At 35.4% G+C, this 17847-nt stretch overlaps 1 protein-coding gene and 1 long non-coding RNA gene across 2 annotated transcripts in view; one reads left to right on the forward strand and one right to left on the reverse strand.

Annotated features, from left to right (window-relative positions):
- LOC134803827 (uncharacterized) overlaps positions 1-17847 on the forward strand; it is a 137008-nt gene that overhangs the window by 26503 nt on the left and 92658 nt on the right. The window lies entirely within an intron of this gene.
- LOC134803623 (glucose-1-phosphatase-like) lies at positions 14859-16520 on the reverse strand. Its single transcript, XM_063776407.1, has one exon. The coding sequence runs from the start codon at positions 16237-16239 to the stop codon at positions 15067-15069; it is 1173 nt and encodes a 390-aa protein (XP_063632477.1). The 5' UTR covers positions 16240-16520; the 3' UTR covers positions 14859-15066.

Below are 17847 nucleotides of genomic sequence, written 5' to 3' on the forward strand. Positions count from 1 at the left end.
TTGTAATAGAACTATTTGACATTCGAAAATTATTTCTTAACATTGAATTTATTTATATTTTGTGTTGGCAATTGTAGCATATTGTTGTAATTGTAAATATGTATATAGGTAATCTTAAAATGCTAGATTGTAAGTAAAATTTGCATGCCTACACTCTCGGCGAGATGTGATGTTCGATTTAAGATGAATGTTACCACCTAATTTATGTACCACATTTCTGGCAAATAAACGATATTTCTATTTCTATTTCTAACATTAATGGTTAAAAAATGGTAAGTGCAAAATTAAATTAAATTATTAAGCTAGGTCTATTTGAATATTTAATGTGATAGAGTTAGACCAAGAGAATACTGCAACGATTTTGATAGCACACGCAGTGCAAGTGTTTATTTTAAACGTCAAATCTCTATTAAATTATTGCGTACCTACCTACATAAGTAACAGCGATAGAGAGGCAGAGGCAGATAACGAACTGTCTGTTTTCTCTGTAGGCCCTCTGATCGTCAAAAGTTGATGCTCGACAATTCAGTTCCACTTTTTCTACAAAATATTTGGTGCTGTATAGCGCCGTCTAGATCGGCTGTCAAATTGTCAAATAGAGTCAGACCAAGAAAAGTCTGCAGCGGATTTGATAGCCCACGCAGTGCAAGTGTTATTTTAAACGTCAAACTTTTATGAAATCATGACGTATAAATAATACTGACACTGCGTGGGCTATCAAATCCGCTGCAGACTTTTCTTGGTCCGACTCTAAGCAAGATTTTCACTCATAAACGCGTTACTGGCCTGAATTGGCTATGAATCGTTTGTCTTTATCTGTCATTTTGACTTATGTATTTGTAAGAAAGGAATAAAACATAATTTAACTAAATCAGCAGGCCTATTATGGACGACTATATCCACGTGACAAAATAATCAGTGACTTTTTAACAGAGCGCGATTGAAAGAAGGGAGGCGGCATTCGCACTATTTCCCCTCTGCCGAGGTACAAGATTAGCGCGTCAATCTAATCTAGCGCGGGTAATAAAACTAGTTGCACTTGGATTTTTCACTAGACCGAGTCCAGACGCGCGCGTGAACACTGCTGCACAAAAATGCCTGTTTGCTCGGTTTTTTGTTATAAAAAGAGGTCGGGGACATCAAATTTACAAAAGAAAGTGTTACATTTCACATGTAATATTGCATGCATATCATATCATATGTTTAATTACATTCAAACACACTTATTATATTTTAGTCTCATGTAATTGTTGGATTTATCGATTTTGCTCGCTCAGTACAAATTGCGGATCGGTCGAGCGACAAATCCGACTTCTCATCTCTCAGAATACAATAACATACTTCAACGAAAATGTGTTAGTGTGCGTGTTGTGACACTTGTCACTCGTAGTCCGGTAGCAATAACTTTTGAAGTTATAAGATTATTAATGTTGCTTTTTTTTTACATATAGTTTCCAGACCACACACTAAACCTAATAATAATAATTTGTGTCATCCTAGGTACTTGCTTAGGTAGAAATTTAGGTATTTCTTTTTTTAAACAGCATTCGGTAAAAAAAATATTCTTGATGAAATTCTTTGTTTCCCTGTAAAAGCAAAGTGGCTTCCGACGTACACACGCATTTTGTGTCATTTTCATCCACGGGTATAATGACATTTAATAAATACCTAATAGTGAACCTAAAATGCCTAAAATAAAATTATAGTCGGTAAGTGAAGTGTTGTACTTCACAGGATATTATAATATGTTATTCAAACAAATGTGTGTCAAATTCATCCACCGCTTTTATTTTTAATATTTTTTTTTCTTATAAACATGATGTATCTGCCACAAAAAAAAATTCATGTTATTAAGTTTACGTCTACATTATTATAATGCCACATCGAGACAACATCAAATTATGAATGTTGTCAACATTCATAATTTGGGTCATTTTCAACAACGGTTTTTTACTATTTGGCAAAATAAAACTTTGCATGAACGGCGTACGCGGGGAAGGCTACCTACGCGGGTAGGGTGCTTGTTACATGAACATTATGGCTCCTCTACACGATCGGCCAATGCCGGCCACTCAATGAGATAGCAATATCACTTGCTCCCTCTAACGCATAAATGCGTCCCTTGGAGTGGCCGGCGTTGGCCCATCGTGTAGAGGAGCCATTACAGTGTATTTATTTCATTCGGAGGCATAATTACATTATGTCTTTTCATAGTGTGGGAGTAGGTATGTTGTAAGTATATTTAAAAATAAAATGTAGGCTCCTCATACTGACCAGCATTCGTGACGTTTGCAATCAAAAGGTACCACTTTATCCTTGCCATAAGGACTCTCTGACAGGTTATTTGTATAAAGAAACAATAAAATTTCGTCTTTGTGGTAAATGACAAAGTGGTCCCTACCTTTTGAATGAGAATGTCACATCAGCGACTTTTAAAAATAACATTTTCACCTCAGCAGCTCGAACAAGGGTACTTTGCTTCTTAAAAACAGTGAGCAAAATGCGATTTTGCTCACTGAGTCATTTTGTCTCACTCAGTGAGCAAAATCGCATTTTGCTCACTGAGCCTGTTTCACTCAGTGAGCAAAATGCGATTTTGCTCACTGAGTGAGACAAAATGACTCAGTCACTCAGTGAGCAAAATGCGATTTTGCTCACTGAGTGAGACAAAATGACATTCAAGTGACCTTTATAGTCAAATGTCATTTCAACATGCGCGGTCTAATACAAATTCGATATACTTGGGTTCTATTATCTCTGTCCCTCTAGGTATGTTCTCACTGCTTAGGGTGAAAAATTTTGTGTACTACACGAGATCAAAGTTATTTACATCTCGTGCGCTTTTGAATCCCTTACTACGCTCAAGATTCTAAATTAGATTCACTCGCTACGCTCGTGAATCTATTATAGAATCTTTCGCTTGCACGGGACTCAAAATAAGCACTCGAAGAAATATCAAACTTAGATCTCTTGTTGTACAAATAACTATTATTCGATATTTAAGTAGTACACTTTTTAAGATTATTTTAGGACGCCATGTATTGCTAATTTTGTGATGTATAAAGCGTGGCAAGCAACGTCAATTACATTTAATACAAGACTTCATACATTTTAAAAGTTATTGAAAAAAAATATGCTCATTTGAGGAGCAGAATATAATTGTTTTAATTATTTTGGTGATATTACGGGCTCCACCGGGTTGGTATAATCATGAAAAAAAATTTTGGCTTGCGATTATCGTTAGCCACGCCCCCCACAACATAGCATGAATTGAATGCCATGAAAATATTTGCACTTGCATGTGCAACTATAATATGTACCTAGTTGATACACAATATAAAGACTGATTTTATTAATTTTAGTAATATATATTATTACGATACCTTTTGGTTCAATTGGCGTAAAGGACAAAATGCTACTTTTCAGGAAACGCGAAAAACTGCATTTTTTAAGATGTTTATAATATATTTTTGTTGTTTATCGAAGTATGTTTTTGATGTGTATTGGAAAAGTACTCAAAATGTTAGTCTCTTTAACCTGAATTAGCGATTGCTAAAGATATGATTATATCTATAAATTAAATTTGAAAGACGTTAATGTCCTTTAAAATTGGTCAAAAACACTATGAATGTCCTTTACGCCCATGAAATTTTTGATAATTTAGTGAATATTGTTTATTAGGGGGTCGTAAGTGACGTTATCAGACTATTTTATACCAAATTCGGGGTGTATTAGTTACCAGTCACGGTACACATGTTAACTTTTCTCAGCATAATTTACTGTTACGAAGCTTAAAAATGTATCAAACGGTAGTTGATTATGCCAGGTATATCCCGATTAGAGTTATAATTAATATTTTTCTGATAATATAGTATAATAATATAGAAAACACAGGCATATTATCTCCGGGTGTTTTCATCTTGCTAACGGCGAGTACTTGCACAGACATAATCTCGTAGCCAGAATTATTCACCAGCAGCTTGCCTTGGCCATATGGCCTTGTGGACCGCGAAGTTCTCTGCTGCGCCAGTTCTCGAAAATGGTCGTGCCACGCTCTATTGGGATCGATCTATCATCACTGACAGAACTATTGTAGCCAATAAGCCTGAAATCGTGCTGATAGATCTATCGCAGCGCCGGGCCGTGCTCGTCGACGTCACCATCCCCCATGATGAGAATCTCGTGAAGGCCGAGAAGGACAAGTCCAGTAAGTACTTAGCTCACGAGATAACCGCCGTGTGGGATGATGATTCTACGATGATTGTTCCTATAGTCGTGTCGGCGAATGGTCTCATAGCGAAGAGTCTCGACCAACACCTAGAGACACTCTCGCTGGGTGGTTGGATCAAGGGTCAGATGCAGAAGGCAGTAATTTTGGACACGGCGCGTATAGTACGTCGGTTCCTCACTCTGCGGCCCTGACCACCGGCAGCTTGGGCCCTGCCCCGCTGCCGGCGGCACCCTAGGTTAGGTTTTTATAATGTGTTTATATATTTTTTGTAATGATTTGTAAGTGTTTTTATATTGTACTTATATACTCACATTGTAAAACCCTAACTTAAGACCTAAATTAAATAAAGAAGAAAACGCAATATTTTTAACCAATTATGTATATAATACAAAATAATTACATGCTCAAAAAGTAGCTAATATACGGGAATGAAGGTAAAGTAAATGTCCCACTGCCTTATAACAATCATATCATAACAGCTTTTAATCATAACAAGGGAAGTAATAGATCGCCTAACGATGATTAGAATGAGCATATCAAACATTTGGACGTTTACTTAATGAACAAAAGACTATAGTTCTATACAGTATGTTATAATAGGTAATAATTGGTTCAATATTTCAAGTGGTCTTATTTTAAAATACGATTAATTCATTCCTATTTAAGTAGTAATTTATGTGTTATTTAGACCACGTTACCTTTAATCATTTATAATTTCAAACGCTTAAAAATATTTTCTGTTAGAACGATTATGAAACAATTGAATGAATGAATGATTTTATATGACATTCTTACACAGATTGGCTTAGTCGATAAACAACGATATTATAGAATATAAGAAATTATATGTATAATAGTATACTATAAGAAATTCCACTGCGAGTAAAACGATGATAGTTGCTGAAAAACACCGAGCTGAGGTTTTTAATTTGAAGAGCAAACATTACATTTTAGTAATAAAGGACCCCTACAACTATTTATATATTAGGCATTCTAGACCTTTACGCCCATGAACAAAGATAACTGCCGAAAAAACTCTTAGCGTAAATGCTTTCAAATTTAAGGGCAAACATTACAATGTAGTAATATAGGTCCCAGAAAACTATTTATTTGTTATTATACACCGCTACGTCCATGTTATTTGTTTTAAATTTAGAGTTTAGAAATTAATTCGTGGTAGTAAACGATACAAATATTAGAAAATTCCTTTACAACCTTGTTCGCTTCATATACTTATGGTAAAATCATTTTAGGGCGGGTCATAAAGGGCAAGTAAAATAATATTAATAGTAATATATGTCCTTTACGACCATATTGACCATACGAGATACGATATGAAAAATCATCAAGACAAATTAAGGGCTTAAAGGACGACAAAAGTCATGTAAGTCATTTACAACCATATTTATATTTAGCGGTAACCTTTACGATTATATCTATGAATTTCTAATTTATAACTGGTCATTTACGCCCCTTGAGATAAGCTGTTTTTGCAAGCTCATAGTGCAAAAATTGGGTCGTAAAGGCAACTTTTTAAGAGATATCGAAATTTTCACTATACAGAACGAAAGCGCTTGGAATTCTGAACACAACTGTATATAACGACTACCGTAGGCTCAAAGGGCGTAAGGGACAAAATTGCGAAAATGCAGTTATACTCAGTATTTTTTTCTATATCGAATAGTATATTTAACGTCTCGATAACTTGAAAAAAATGTCCGTTAAGCCCTATGAAAAATCAATGCTTAAACACAATTTTCCAACGCATTTGGCCGTATCTGCCAAATCAAAAAAATGTTGTGAGACATTTTGGCGTAACTCCCAACTTTGTGTACGATACGCCCTTTTGCATCGGAAATTTTATTAAATATGTTGTAATTTTTTGTCCGTTACGCCTCTTTGCAGTAGCTTTTTGAGTGCTAAATGTACGTTACGCCCACAACTAATGGATATTTATACGAGTGTTAGATAATTCAATATAAGAAATACGCCCCCATACTATGTATAGTTTCGGGTTTATAATTGTTGCTTTTTTGTGTTTAATTGGGATGACCTAGTACTTTCCTTGTCATTTTTTTTATTAAGTAGGTGCTTGCATTACCTGCTCATGTGCTCATTAATGCTTTATTATATAGGGTTACTAAAATTTGACAATTTATACTGAACTAGTTGGTACCTTTTTCATCAGTTTTAAGAAAATAATAAAACATGATTATATTCAAGTGATAATTACGGCAATTAATTAAGGTTAGACTGATAACTTTCGGTTTTGTATGTGACTGGCCCGTTTGCAATTATGATTAGACGTAATATTAATTTTCGTTTAAATTAAACCCTAATTTATAGGAATATGAAAGTTATTGTCTATAACGTTTGGATTTAAATCCATAGAAGTACGAAGTTGGACTAGCCATATGCCTTTTTTGCTCCCTACTCTGATGTTATGTTATAAATAATCGCATATTCATTAAGTTTTACTGAACAGGCATACAAAATATCAAAACTACTATTGTACCTATTAGTATTATAGTGTGTAAACTTAAATTTTACTATCAAATTAAGATTACAAACAGATATAACGCATACATACTTTCTGTAGTAAAAGTAATCGTTATAATTTGTTTTGATATAAGTACATAATTAGATATAGATGATAGGACAGCAGTGATTCTGTTCAAGAAATATAAACAAATAAAAAAAGAAACATTGGTTTTCGTGGCTTAAAAAAACGACCTTTTCCAAGTTTAAGTATACAATATAACAAAAATTGGGGAAAAAACTTAACAGTGAATACATCTCTATAAGTTTTTGAAAAAATAATTGTAAATTATAGTACTTAGAAGTACTAGTGTTCCTTAAATGCAAGTTGCCAATATTGCAACTAAATTGTTGGATTTACGCCAAATTGTACTAAAACAGTTAATTTTTTTTGTACATTACGCCCTTTTTCTAATAAGATAAACCATAAAAAAGAGGCGTAAGGGACGCCCTTCTTAAAAACAGTCGTGGTTTTTTGGCGTAACGGACTAGCTATTTTCGTAAATAAGCAGTGTATTATATTTTCAAGCAATCAGATTAAACGAGCTCAAAAAGTTAAGAATAAGCCACATACAGGCATCAGTTTATTCAAACAAACAAAAAAGTTATAATTTTTTTTCTCAAAACAAAACTGTTTTTTGGCTCTCCTGAAAAATCGCGTTTTGTCCGTTAAGCCCTTTGAGCCTACGGTAGTCGATATTCATTAAGGTTTACTGAATAGAAATTTCAAAACTACTATTATACCTAATAGTATTTTAGTATGTAAAAGTAAAATTTATAATCCAATTAACATTACAAACAGAAATAACGCATAATACTTTCTATAGTAAAATTAATTTGTTACAAATTGTTGTATATCAATATACATAAATGGTAGGACAGCAGTGATTCTGTATTAAGTATCCAAAATAACAAAAATGGGGAAAAACTTAACAGTGAATACATTTCTATAATTTTTCGGAAAATAAAATGTAAATTATAGTACTTAGAAGTATAGTGTTTCCTAAATGCAAGTTGCCAATATTGCAACGAAATTGTTGGATTTACGCCAAATGGTACTAAAACAGTTTAATTTTTAGAACATTACGCCCTTTTTCTAATAAGATAAACAATAAAGAAGAGGCGTAAGGGACGCCCTTCTTAAAACAGTCGTGTTTTTTGGCGTAACAGACATGCTGTTTTCGTAAATAAGCATTGTATTATAAGTTCAAGAAATCAGTCTAAAAGACCTCAAAAAGTTAGGAATAAGCCACATACAGGCATCAGTTAATTCCAACAAACAAAAAAGGTCTGATTTTTTTTTCTCAAAACAAAACTGTTTTTTGGCTCTCCTGAAAAATCACGTTTTGTCAGTTAAGCCCTTTGAGCCTACGGTAGTGGATATAACTCATTTTCGCCAAAATGTCCTTTACGCCAGTTGAACCCAATCCAAGAAGCTTGAACTATCAAAAGTGTTGGTAATTATCATTTAAGGTAAATATATTCAAAATATCAGAATAAACAGGCATTAAATAACCTCAATTTTTTTTGTACGTAGCATTTTTTTTTAAATAGGTATCATTAATTACACAATTAATAATACCTATTATAAAAAAATGATAAGAGCAAAAAAAAACATTAAAAAATAATGTGCATAATTTATGTTAAGTATGGAAAGACTGGTTTATGCTAGTTATAATGAAAAAAAATATATCTTTATATTAAAATTTATTAGTCAAGTCACGGTATTAATAACCAAATTTGACTAAAGTGGTACCTTTTCCCTGTCACTGTCACAAATATATGATGCGTGACCGTGAACACTGAAGTTTGCAAATTGCGGACTCTTTCTCTTTTACTCCAATTAGACGTAATAAAAGTGACAGAGAAAGATGTCCGCAATTTGCGAATTGCGATGTTCGCGGTAGGCCCTCAGGATGGATCAGTCGCATATTTGTTAATCAACATTACGTAACGAACGTCAAAGAGGAATTTCACATTCTCAATGTGTATAGATATAAACAGACCTTAATTCTCGCAATAAGATGTACTTACTTACAGTTCTTTTGGTAAATGGTGACATTGTACAATATCTATAAGTTGTCTTTGTAGTAGTATAACTTTGCATAAGTTGCGTTAATTTGGCGCGCAGGCGAAGTAAACATGCGTTGCGTACGCAACGTGTGGTTTTTAGAGAGGCCCTTACCCGCCGCCGCCACGCCAAGGTCGCGCCGTGCCCGCCGCGCCCGCCCCCCCTGCACGGCCCGCGTTGCCCGTTAATAGCCGCCCGCTAGCGTCGTATGAACGCAAACATTATTTTTGTATTATCAGTTTATGCAATGGATGAAACTGACACAAATTCATATTTCTTATTAATCCCGCCTTTTATATTAATAAGATGTGAACTCTAGTAACTTTAATATTCTTTTGTTATGGTAATAGCCTGTTAGAACAAAATTATCACAAATCTTATGAAGCTATGCCTTAATAAGACACAAAAATATGTAATGTACATATTGACACGATTAAATGCCAAGTCAGCAATTTTTTTTAACTTAAATTATTTTTTGAGTCATTTTGAATAGTATGACATAGTATCCGATTGCAATGGACGTAATTGACACAAACTATGTTTTCACATTAAAAAAACTATCCTAAATGCGACACAGTTACATGTTTTCTCTCGAATATTCTTTTCTCCAAAATAATTCAAAATAAAAATAATTACCACAAATTATTAAATTACTTAAGAAGCAAATAATATCTGTGACACAAAACAAAATGTAAGATTAACATCTTAAAACAGTATTCGTAAGCGAAAAAATAATTGACTTTAATATTACTTTAAGTTAGGGCTCAAAATATAGCCAGCGCTACAGGACTATCGTCCGTACACAAAAAGAGATCGAGGTTTGCAAGATTTGTCTTTGACGAGTGTCATTTTCTATGTATTTGTGTCGTCATTACAGATTGGATTTTGTATGTAAGTGTGTGAGAAGTGCGACTGTGTGCACCTTTCCCCCCGCGAAAAATGGCAGAAAGATTTGTACGGTGAGATACCGCTTGGGCCCCTCCCTTCCGATGTGTCGGAAGCCGGTGTTGCTCGAAGATTGAAAGTGACGGATACCGTTTTACTACGCTGTCACGTAGACAAGAACGACTATCATATTATATCATTTCCGGCCCGTAAAGTTTTATGAATTAAGGAGCTTAGACTTTACACCTCTTCGACTATCAATGCAATTTATGAGACATACCTATTTTTGGCGCAAGTTTATATCATATTTATTTGAACGAAAAAAATTATAAAAACTGAAACTTAAATTCAACTCAGTCAGTCCATGAGCCACACCGCTTGGACTCAGTACATTCGTAAGTCAAACTGCTCAATATCAAGATGTATCTTAAATTGTTATATATTATACCGTTGCTTGTTAACATTGTTAGCACTAGCAGCCATGGTCTTAAATTGCAACAAGCGGTCGTTTTATCGAGACATAATATTCGGACACCGATATACAGTGACATGGAGTTATTTTCGCCAAAAACTTGGCCTACATTTAATGAAGAAACAGGTTATTTGACCGCAAAAGGATACATAATGGAACAAGCCATGGGGAAATATTTTTATGATTGGCTGATTGAAGAGAAGTTATTAGATACTAATTCTACCTTCGAAGATGAGGTTTTCGTATATGCCAACAATGTGGAAAGGTGTATAGAAACTGCCACAGCTTTCGTTGCAGGTGCAGGTTTTGGTGTAGATGTTTATCATAAGAATATCACAGATGAGGACCCGGTTTTTGATGCAGTACTAAGAAACGATACGGAAGAGTTTATAGACGCAGTTACAAACGCCATGGAGATCAAATTGAATAGCTTCAACTTAACAGATGCTTATTTAAAGCTGAACGAAATTGTGGATCTAGGTAATTCGACAATTTGCGCAAATTACAGTATTTGTGATTTGAGTACATTAGGAAATGAAATTAGTCTAGTTATAAATGAGCTACCGGGTACCACTGGTGCTTTAGTCTTTGGGTATCTTTTTGTGGATTATTTTTTGATGGAATATTATGACGGTAAATCTCCGGACGAGGTTGCTTGGGGCGAAATACGAACAACAGAGCAATGGAAGAAATTAACTACAGTATCAGAAGATTATAAAGACGTGATCTTCAGAACTAAGCCCTCTGACAAAGATCTATCTTCAATATTGCTTGAATATATGACCGATGTATTTGAAAACGGTACAAGGAAATTCTATCTTCTAGTTCTTCAAGTGGGGCACGATGCCAGTATAGGTTCATTATTGTCTTCTTTAAATTTTAAAAACTACACTCTGATTGGTCAGTTTGAGAAGGAGCCTATTGGCGGGAAAGTTGTGTTTGAGAAGTGGCACGACGAAGTGAATGGTAGAGATCTGCTGCGCGTGCGCTACGTGTATCAGTCCTCGCAGCAGATCAGAGATGGCGTTGAAGCCAGTTTACTGCACCCGCCGCTGGAGGCGCTGCTGCAAATGGAAGGTTGTGCTGTTGATGCTAATGGTTTTTGCCTGTGGAACAAGTTCATAACTTTATTGAACAATGTATAATTTATTTGTAGTTTATATATATCGTTGTCTGAGTACCCACATCACAAGCCTTCTTGAGCTTACCGTGGGGCTTAGTCAATAGGGGGTATTAGTATTACTGCAATGTTCTGCCGCCAGAGTGCAGCACTAAGCTAGCTAGTAAACCATAGAGTAACTTATACATACTGTGCCTTAAACTGTTTATTGACAAGTTTTCACAGACTAAAATATGACATTGATGCATCAAGGCGGTTTGTTAACAAGGGCCTACCGGGAAACGCGAAAATCGAAATTTAGTTATCTGCCTCTTTATCGCTCGAATACGCAAGAGTGATAGAGAGGTTAGATAACGAAATTTCGATTTTCTTGTTTCGCGGTACACCCCCAGATTGTGATGGATTATAGTTACTAGCACTCCCTACGCAGAGTTTCGCGTAATATTCCCTATTTGTGTAAAAATGTCCTATATTTATTTATTTATAATTATAATATTTGAAATAAATGCACATTGTTCAAAGCAAAATTAGTAGTTTTATTATTATTTACCTATATTGAGTGACTTCCTTGCCCCCATACCTATACAGGGTGACCACTCTTTACTATAACCAAAATTCCCTGACTTTTCCCGGTTTTCCAGGCGTTTTTTCAAGTTTTTCCCTGACCATAATCTTAAATGTAATAAATATAAAATATGTAATTGGTATACATTTTTGAGTTTTTGCAAAATCTGAATTAGTCCAGTCATTATATCCAAAAAACCGACCCTATCCGTGAATAATCAGTTCTTGGATTTTTTTTTCGTAGGTCCCTCGGGGGGGTCACTGGGAGTGTAAATTCAAAAAGTAGACTGAATCAGGCTCCTGTGTATATTGTTGTCTTTTGTATGTTTTTCTTGAATAACTCGGCCATTTTTGATTTTACAGTAAAACCGTGAGGACAAAAATTGTAGGAAATTTGATTCTCTACAAGTTTGGTCCTCACAATTTTTCTTCTAGGATCGATATTTTGGAAATTAAATTTGAAAAAAGCGACTAATTCAAAATATTTTCATCATCTACGAGATGCGAGCAATAGAAATTGGGAATCTAGTGGTATTGACCACTCGATTTCAATTCTATTAGTAGAATTTAAACGCCTAGTAGTGGAGATATCATTTAACGAAATACACGAAATCGAGTGGTCGAATTTCAAAAATCGGCCCCCTATACGTCTACCATCAGTTTTGACATTGACATATACGCTCACGTCTACAAGTTACGTAGACGTGAGCGTGCGTGAAAGTAAATTACGGAGACGTGAACGCTCACGTCTACGTAATTTACTTTCTATGCATCTCGCTCGTACTCGCATATATATGCGAGCAATAGTGCAAGCGAGATGTACAGAAAGTAAATTACGTAGACGTGAGCGTTATGTCAATGTTAAAACTGATGGTAGAGGCTCTGGACTTAAATTTTCTATCTTTTTGCTCCTCCGTGTACAAAAAAAAATGATCCACGCGGCTCGTAATGCTCACTTTACGAGCCGCGTGGATCATTTTTTTTTCAATATTTATTTTGTCTATACCGCCGTGGTAGGATATAGCGTTACCTATTATTAACCTATTTAGCGGCAGACGTACGACCCCAATTTCATAGAAAACCGCAAATCGATTATTTATTTATTATTATTTATTATACTAGAGATCAAAATAAAATTTTTGACCCGCAGTTCCTAAAAAAATTTCCATTGGAGGGGAGTGCTGAGTCATTGTTTTTTTTATGAGAAAAAAAAATTTTTAGAAACCAATCGTGTATGGTAGGGTTAAAGAGGTATACCCCGTTGGATATATGGATATTACGTATCATTTTATGATTAATATGCACCGTATCTGCAGTACAGTTCCATTAAGTCTCGTAGAATAGATACTGAAGTAGGACTGTATCACTTAGTATTATTGAAAAATTAAAAAAAAATACTAAATGAAATTATTTTCAATATTGCTTTATTAGGGTTAGATATGAGGATATCACGTATCATTTGAGGTATATTGTACAAAAAAAAATCAGCCATATCGTATCTGGAGAAGCCCAAACTTGGTATGTTTTGAAAATTATTTTTGTTTTAATTAAAAAAAAATGGCTGAAATGTAATGTTGTGGTATAGTTTTAGAATCGCCTCAAAAAGCTTTTCTGAAAAAAAAAATTCTTTCCCATACAAAAAAAACAATCACTCAGCACTCCCCTCCTACGGGAAATATTTTTAGGAACTGCGGGTCAAAAATTTTGTTTTGACCTCTAGTATGCGTGTGCCAAACGGCTAATCTGTACATCGTTTGCGGTTGTTTTAAAGTGAACAGGTTAGCACATTCGGGGGCGACGCAAATATGCGTCCACCGTCATACAAGTTTGTTCCTAGGCCACGCCCCCTGGCAGGGAATGCGTTAGACTAATTACAGTAGATATATAATGTTTGCAGATTATACATAGATTATAGATATATAATGAAGCGATGGTGGCCTAGCGGTAAGAGCGTGCGACTTTCAATCCGGAGGTCGCGGGTTCAAACCCCCGGCTCGTACCAATGAGTTTTTCGGAACTTATGTACCTACGAAATATCATTTGATATTTACTAGTTGCTTTTCGGTGAAGGAAAACATCGTGAGGAAACCAGACTAATCCCATCAAGGCCTAGTTTCCCCTCTGGGTTGGAAGGTCAGATGGCAGTCGCTTTCGTAAAAACTAGTGCCTACGTCAAATCATGGGATTAGTTGTCAAGCGGACCCCCGCCTATTACTTATTCTGTGCCCAGGCTCCCATGAGCCGTGGCAAAATGCCGGGATAACGCCAGGAAGAAGAAGATATAATGTTTGCAGATGGTAAAATTAATATTTTTATTTTATTATGTACATACAGAGACAATTTTTATTCCCCGACCTCCATTAAATTTCCCTGACAATTCCCTGACTTTTCCATGACTAGCGAAATTCCCTGACTTTTCCCGGTTTTCCCGGTTTTCCAGAAAGTGGCCACCCTGCTATACACAGCTGTTACCGCCAAGTTACCACTGGAAAAATAAAAAATTCCCATTTAACACCAAAATAATTTTAATTCCTAGTCAATTCTAATATAAATAGGTACCTAAATAAATAAGGAGTGGGTTACAATTTTGTCTACTACAGTCTCCACACCGGAATGTTAAGCCATGGTCCTAGCTAAATTGGATATTCTATAGCGCAAGTATTAAACAACCAAAGCCCTGAATCTCTGAATGACATACAATGATAGTATGATTATCTCTGTCTATGATCGAAATGAGAGTAATGAGACAGTCCTTTGACAAAGTATAATTTCTTTGTGATGGCGTCTGTACAAGATTATTTAGTAGTATCTTCTTAGTAGTTTATGTTTATCGATGTATAGTAGGGTAAAAACAGTCAAACAAAAAAATGGTGTGGTATTTTATTTTAAAATGAGTATTTTTAACATGTTCTATTTATCGTTCTTATAGGGACCGTGCGCGTTGGAGGGTTTGCCATCAAGTGGCCTGAATCGGAAGCATAAACATGTGTTACATTGCCAAAGCAAGAGCTACCATCTACCGTTCTCGTACGTTTTCTTGTGCATAGTAGGTTCTGCCATCTTGTGGGCTACATCAGAAGTATAAACTTCACATTTACGACTCGCGCCAAAAATCTGACGGCTTCTATGCTGCCCCCTTCAGTCATGCACGTTCCCTATATGGCTAAACTGTGAGTTTATAAAAATTAAAATTCTCTCAATAACTTTTCAAAGCTGTCCCACGGACAAAAACCTTCATTGTTAACCGGACAGTCTTTCAATTCCAAAACTTTAAACTGGGGAGGTTTCATTAAACTAAGTTTTGAACCGAGTCTCAGCTGATTTGTTGAACAGTAGACATAGTGAATTCTTAAAAAATACTCTTCATTTGAGTTTGACCACTTTTGAAACACAATCTTTCCTCCTATAGGGGCCTTTTCGTACTGATTTGGCAAAATATAAGGCTTGAATCTCATGCCAGTTACAAACGTTAATATATTAGCATCATGTCCCATCAATAAAGTGAATTTTGTGTCTTTATTAATGAATATATCCTTCATGTATTTAATAAGTGGTAAAGCGATGTCTTTTGCTAGCATTGTAGAGTTAAATATCACATTATGGTAACCTTCTGTTAGTTTTGAAAGTGTTTCCCATCGGGAGTTGTTTAACTCGCCCCAAGCTACATTGGGTACAGAAAACCCGTTGTAATACTCCATTTTAAAGGCATCTATAGCCGTATTACATATCTTCAATGGTCCAGACACTGTCGGTTTTTTTCCTGCCGTTACCTCAGTTATTTTATTAATATCTGTCTCTAAGTCACATTTAAGATTTGTTTTACATATATCTGAATCTTTATAGTCAAGAATATTTTCTAATAATTCATATGATGCATTCAAATGTAAGGAATCAAGTACTTCCTGCATGTCTTCTAAAACTTCTTTCTTGAATGTATCTGTATTATTATGAACGAATGGGGAAAACACTGGATCACTCTTGTCACCCACATGAACAGTTATGTTGCATTCTGGAAAAGCTTTCAAAACAAAAGCTCTTGCTGTAACCTTGGTCCTCTGTTTTGAATTAGCATAGACAAACACATCAACTTTTTCCGGACATCCTTGTGGCAAAAGACCTTCGTTCCGCAGCCATTTAGAAAAAAAATCGCCCATCAAACCTTCCAAGTATACTCCTTTTGGTGTCAAATAGCCACTTTTTTCGTCCCAATGAGGCCATGGTCTTGGTGTGATTTCAGCCAGATGTTCCGATAATGGTGAACGCACGTTATGTCTGCTTAAAATAATCACTCTTTCCAGTTTTAACTTTTCGGACACCGTTTGCATCAATAAAACAGAAAGTACAAATATAGTCAACATTGTACGTTTTGAACGAAGTAATAAAGAGCTTTGTTTGTGAATGTTATCTAATATTGATAAGTGGGAGGTAGAATACTATATTTATATATCACGTAGTTTGACCCCATCCATAACTTAATGACGAAATTGTATTAATTACAAAGTGTATCTGCTTATTCCGAAATTTATATATCTTTGTAGAATTACATTGTTGTGTAAGTTGGGTTTTATTTAGCTTGATAGTATAACACATAGTGAGCATTTTCATTGCTGATTTCTACTTAATCTTCAAAAACTTGTAAATGAAGCTAATCATTCAAAACAAAACTTAAAAACTTTCGCTTCGCGAGTAATTGTTATATTTGACGTTTGACGTAATTGACATTAACCATAGATCTAGTATTACATAGATGAGCTATACGCGTGCCTCCGTGAGGGACAAAACATAAGCAGAGCGACAATATTAAAAACACGTTTTCACATTCCTGACAACATACCAAAGACACAATCTACGTAATTCGGTCGGGTTATTTGTTGCCCACCATTTAAACATACTAAATTTTTGGTGGGGAACAAACAAAAAGTGAGACTGTGACAAGGACAAGCAATAATACCGCTTTCTCTGCTACTCCTACTGAAATTTCCATAAGTGCATCTCGTTCGGTCGTTTGGCCCCTCCCCCGTGTCATCTCTATGTTATTGTTCCTCTATGACATTGACACAGTTTTAGTGGTGTTGCCATCTACATCGCACAGGTATGACTTAAGCCCATAGATGGTAGGATCCTATAGACGTGCTATGGCTATACGCGTGCGTACGTGAGGGACAAAACATACGCAATGCGATGCGACACTATGATTGGCCGAATTTATTTCTTGCCCACCATAATCCATACTAAATTTACGGTGGGGAATAAAAAATATGTGAGACCGTGACAAGGACAAACAATAATAGCGCTTTTGCTACTCCTACTGAAAGATACATAAGACTATCATGTTCGGTCACTTTCCCCCCACCTTTCATGCAAGATCCAGTTATATACTAGATTCATGATGTGCACGTTTCCGGTTCAGACCACAAGATGGCAGACCCTCCAGCGCGCACGGTCCCTATTGTGCGACATAAAATATAGTTTGTCAAACCAAATTTGTCAGTAAATAAGAACAAATAAACTATACTCATCCTTTTCTTTTGGGTGCTAGTAGTTACACTAGTGCAGCGGTCGGCAACAAGCGGCCGGCGGGCCGCATGCGGCCCACGAACCTCTCGCTTGCGGCCCGCGAACCTCCCTGGTTATGTTGTATGTAATATTAGTTATAAATATTAGAAATATTAGTTTTAAGTTAACAATGTACCTACCAAATAGATGAAGACTAATAGCTTTAAGATAATATTTGTATTGAGTAATACACTGACGTTGGAAATATAATATATATTTAAATTAAACCATCATAACATTATAACACAATAACAGATATTCCTTTCTTTAGCGCTGTGACATTTTGACATAGAACTCTAGTAAATTCATAATAACATTGATAACTAACCTGCCAGTATAAATCTATACATACTCAACACGCCTCCTTAGATTTATACATGGCTACACATAAACACTTGCAACACTAATCT

This window comes from Cydia splendana, chromosome 27, assembly GCF_910591565.1.
Source record: "Cydia splendana chromosome 27, ilCydSple1.2, whole genome shotgun sequence".
Lineage (NCBI taxonomy): Eukaryota > Metazoa > Arthropoda > Insecta > Lepidoptera > Tortricidae > Cydia > Cydia splendana.

Coding starts and splice junctions, on each gene's coding strand:
- LOC134803623 (XM_063776407.1), bottom strand. CDS start 16,239: ATGTTGACTATATTTGTACTTTCTGTTTTATTGATGCAAACGGTGTCC.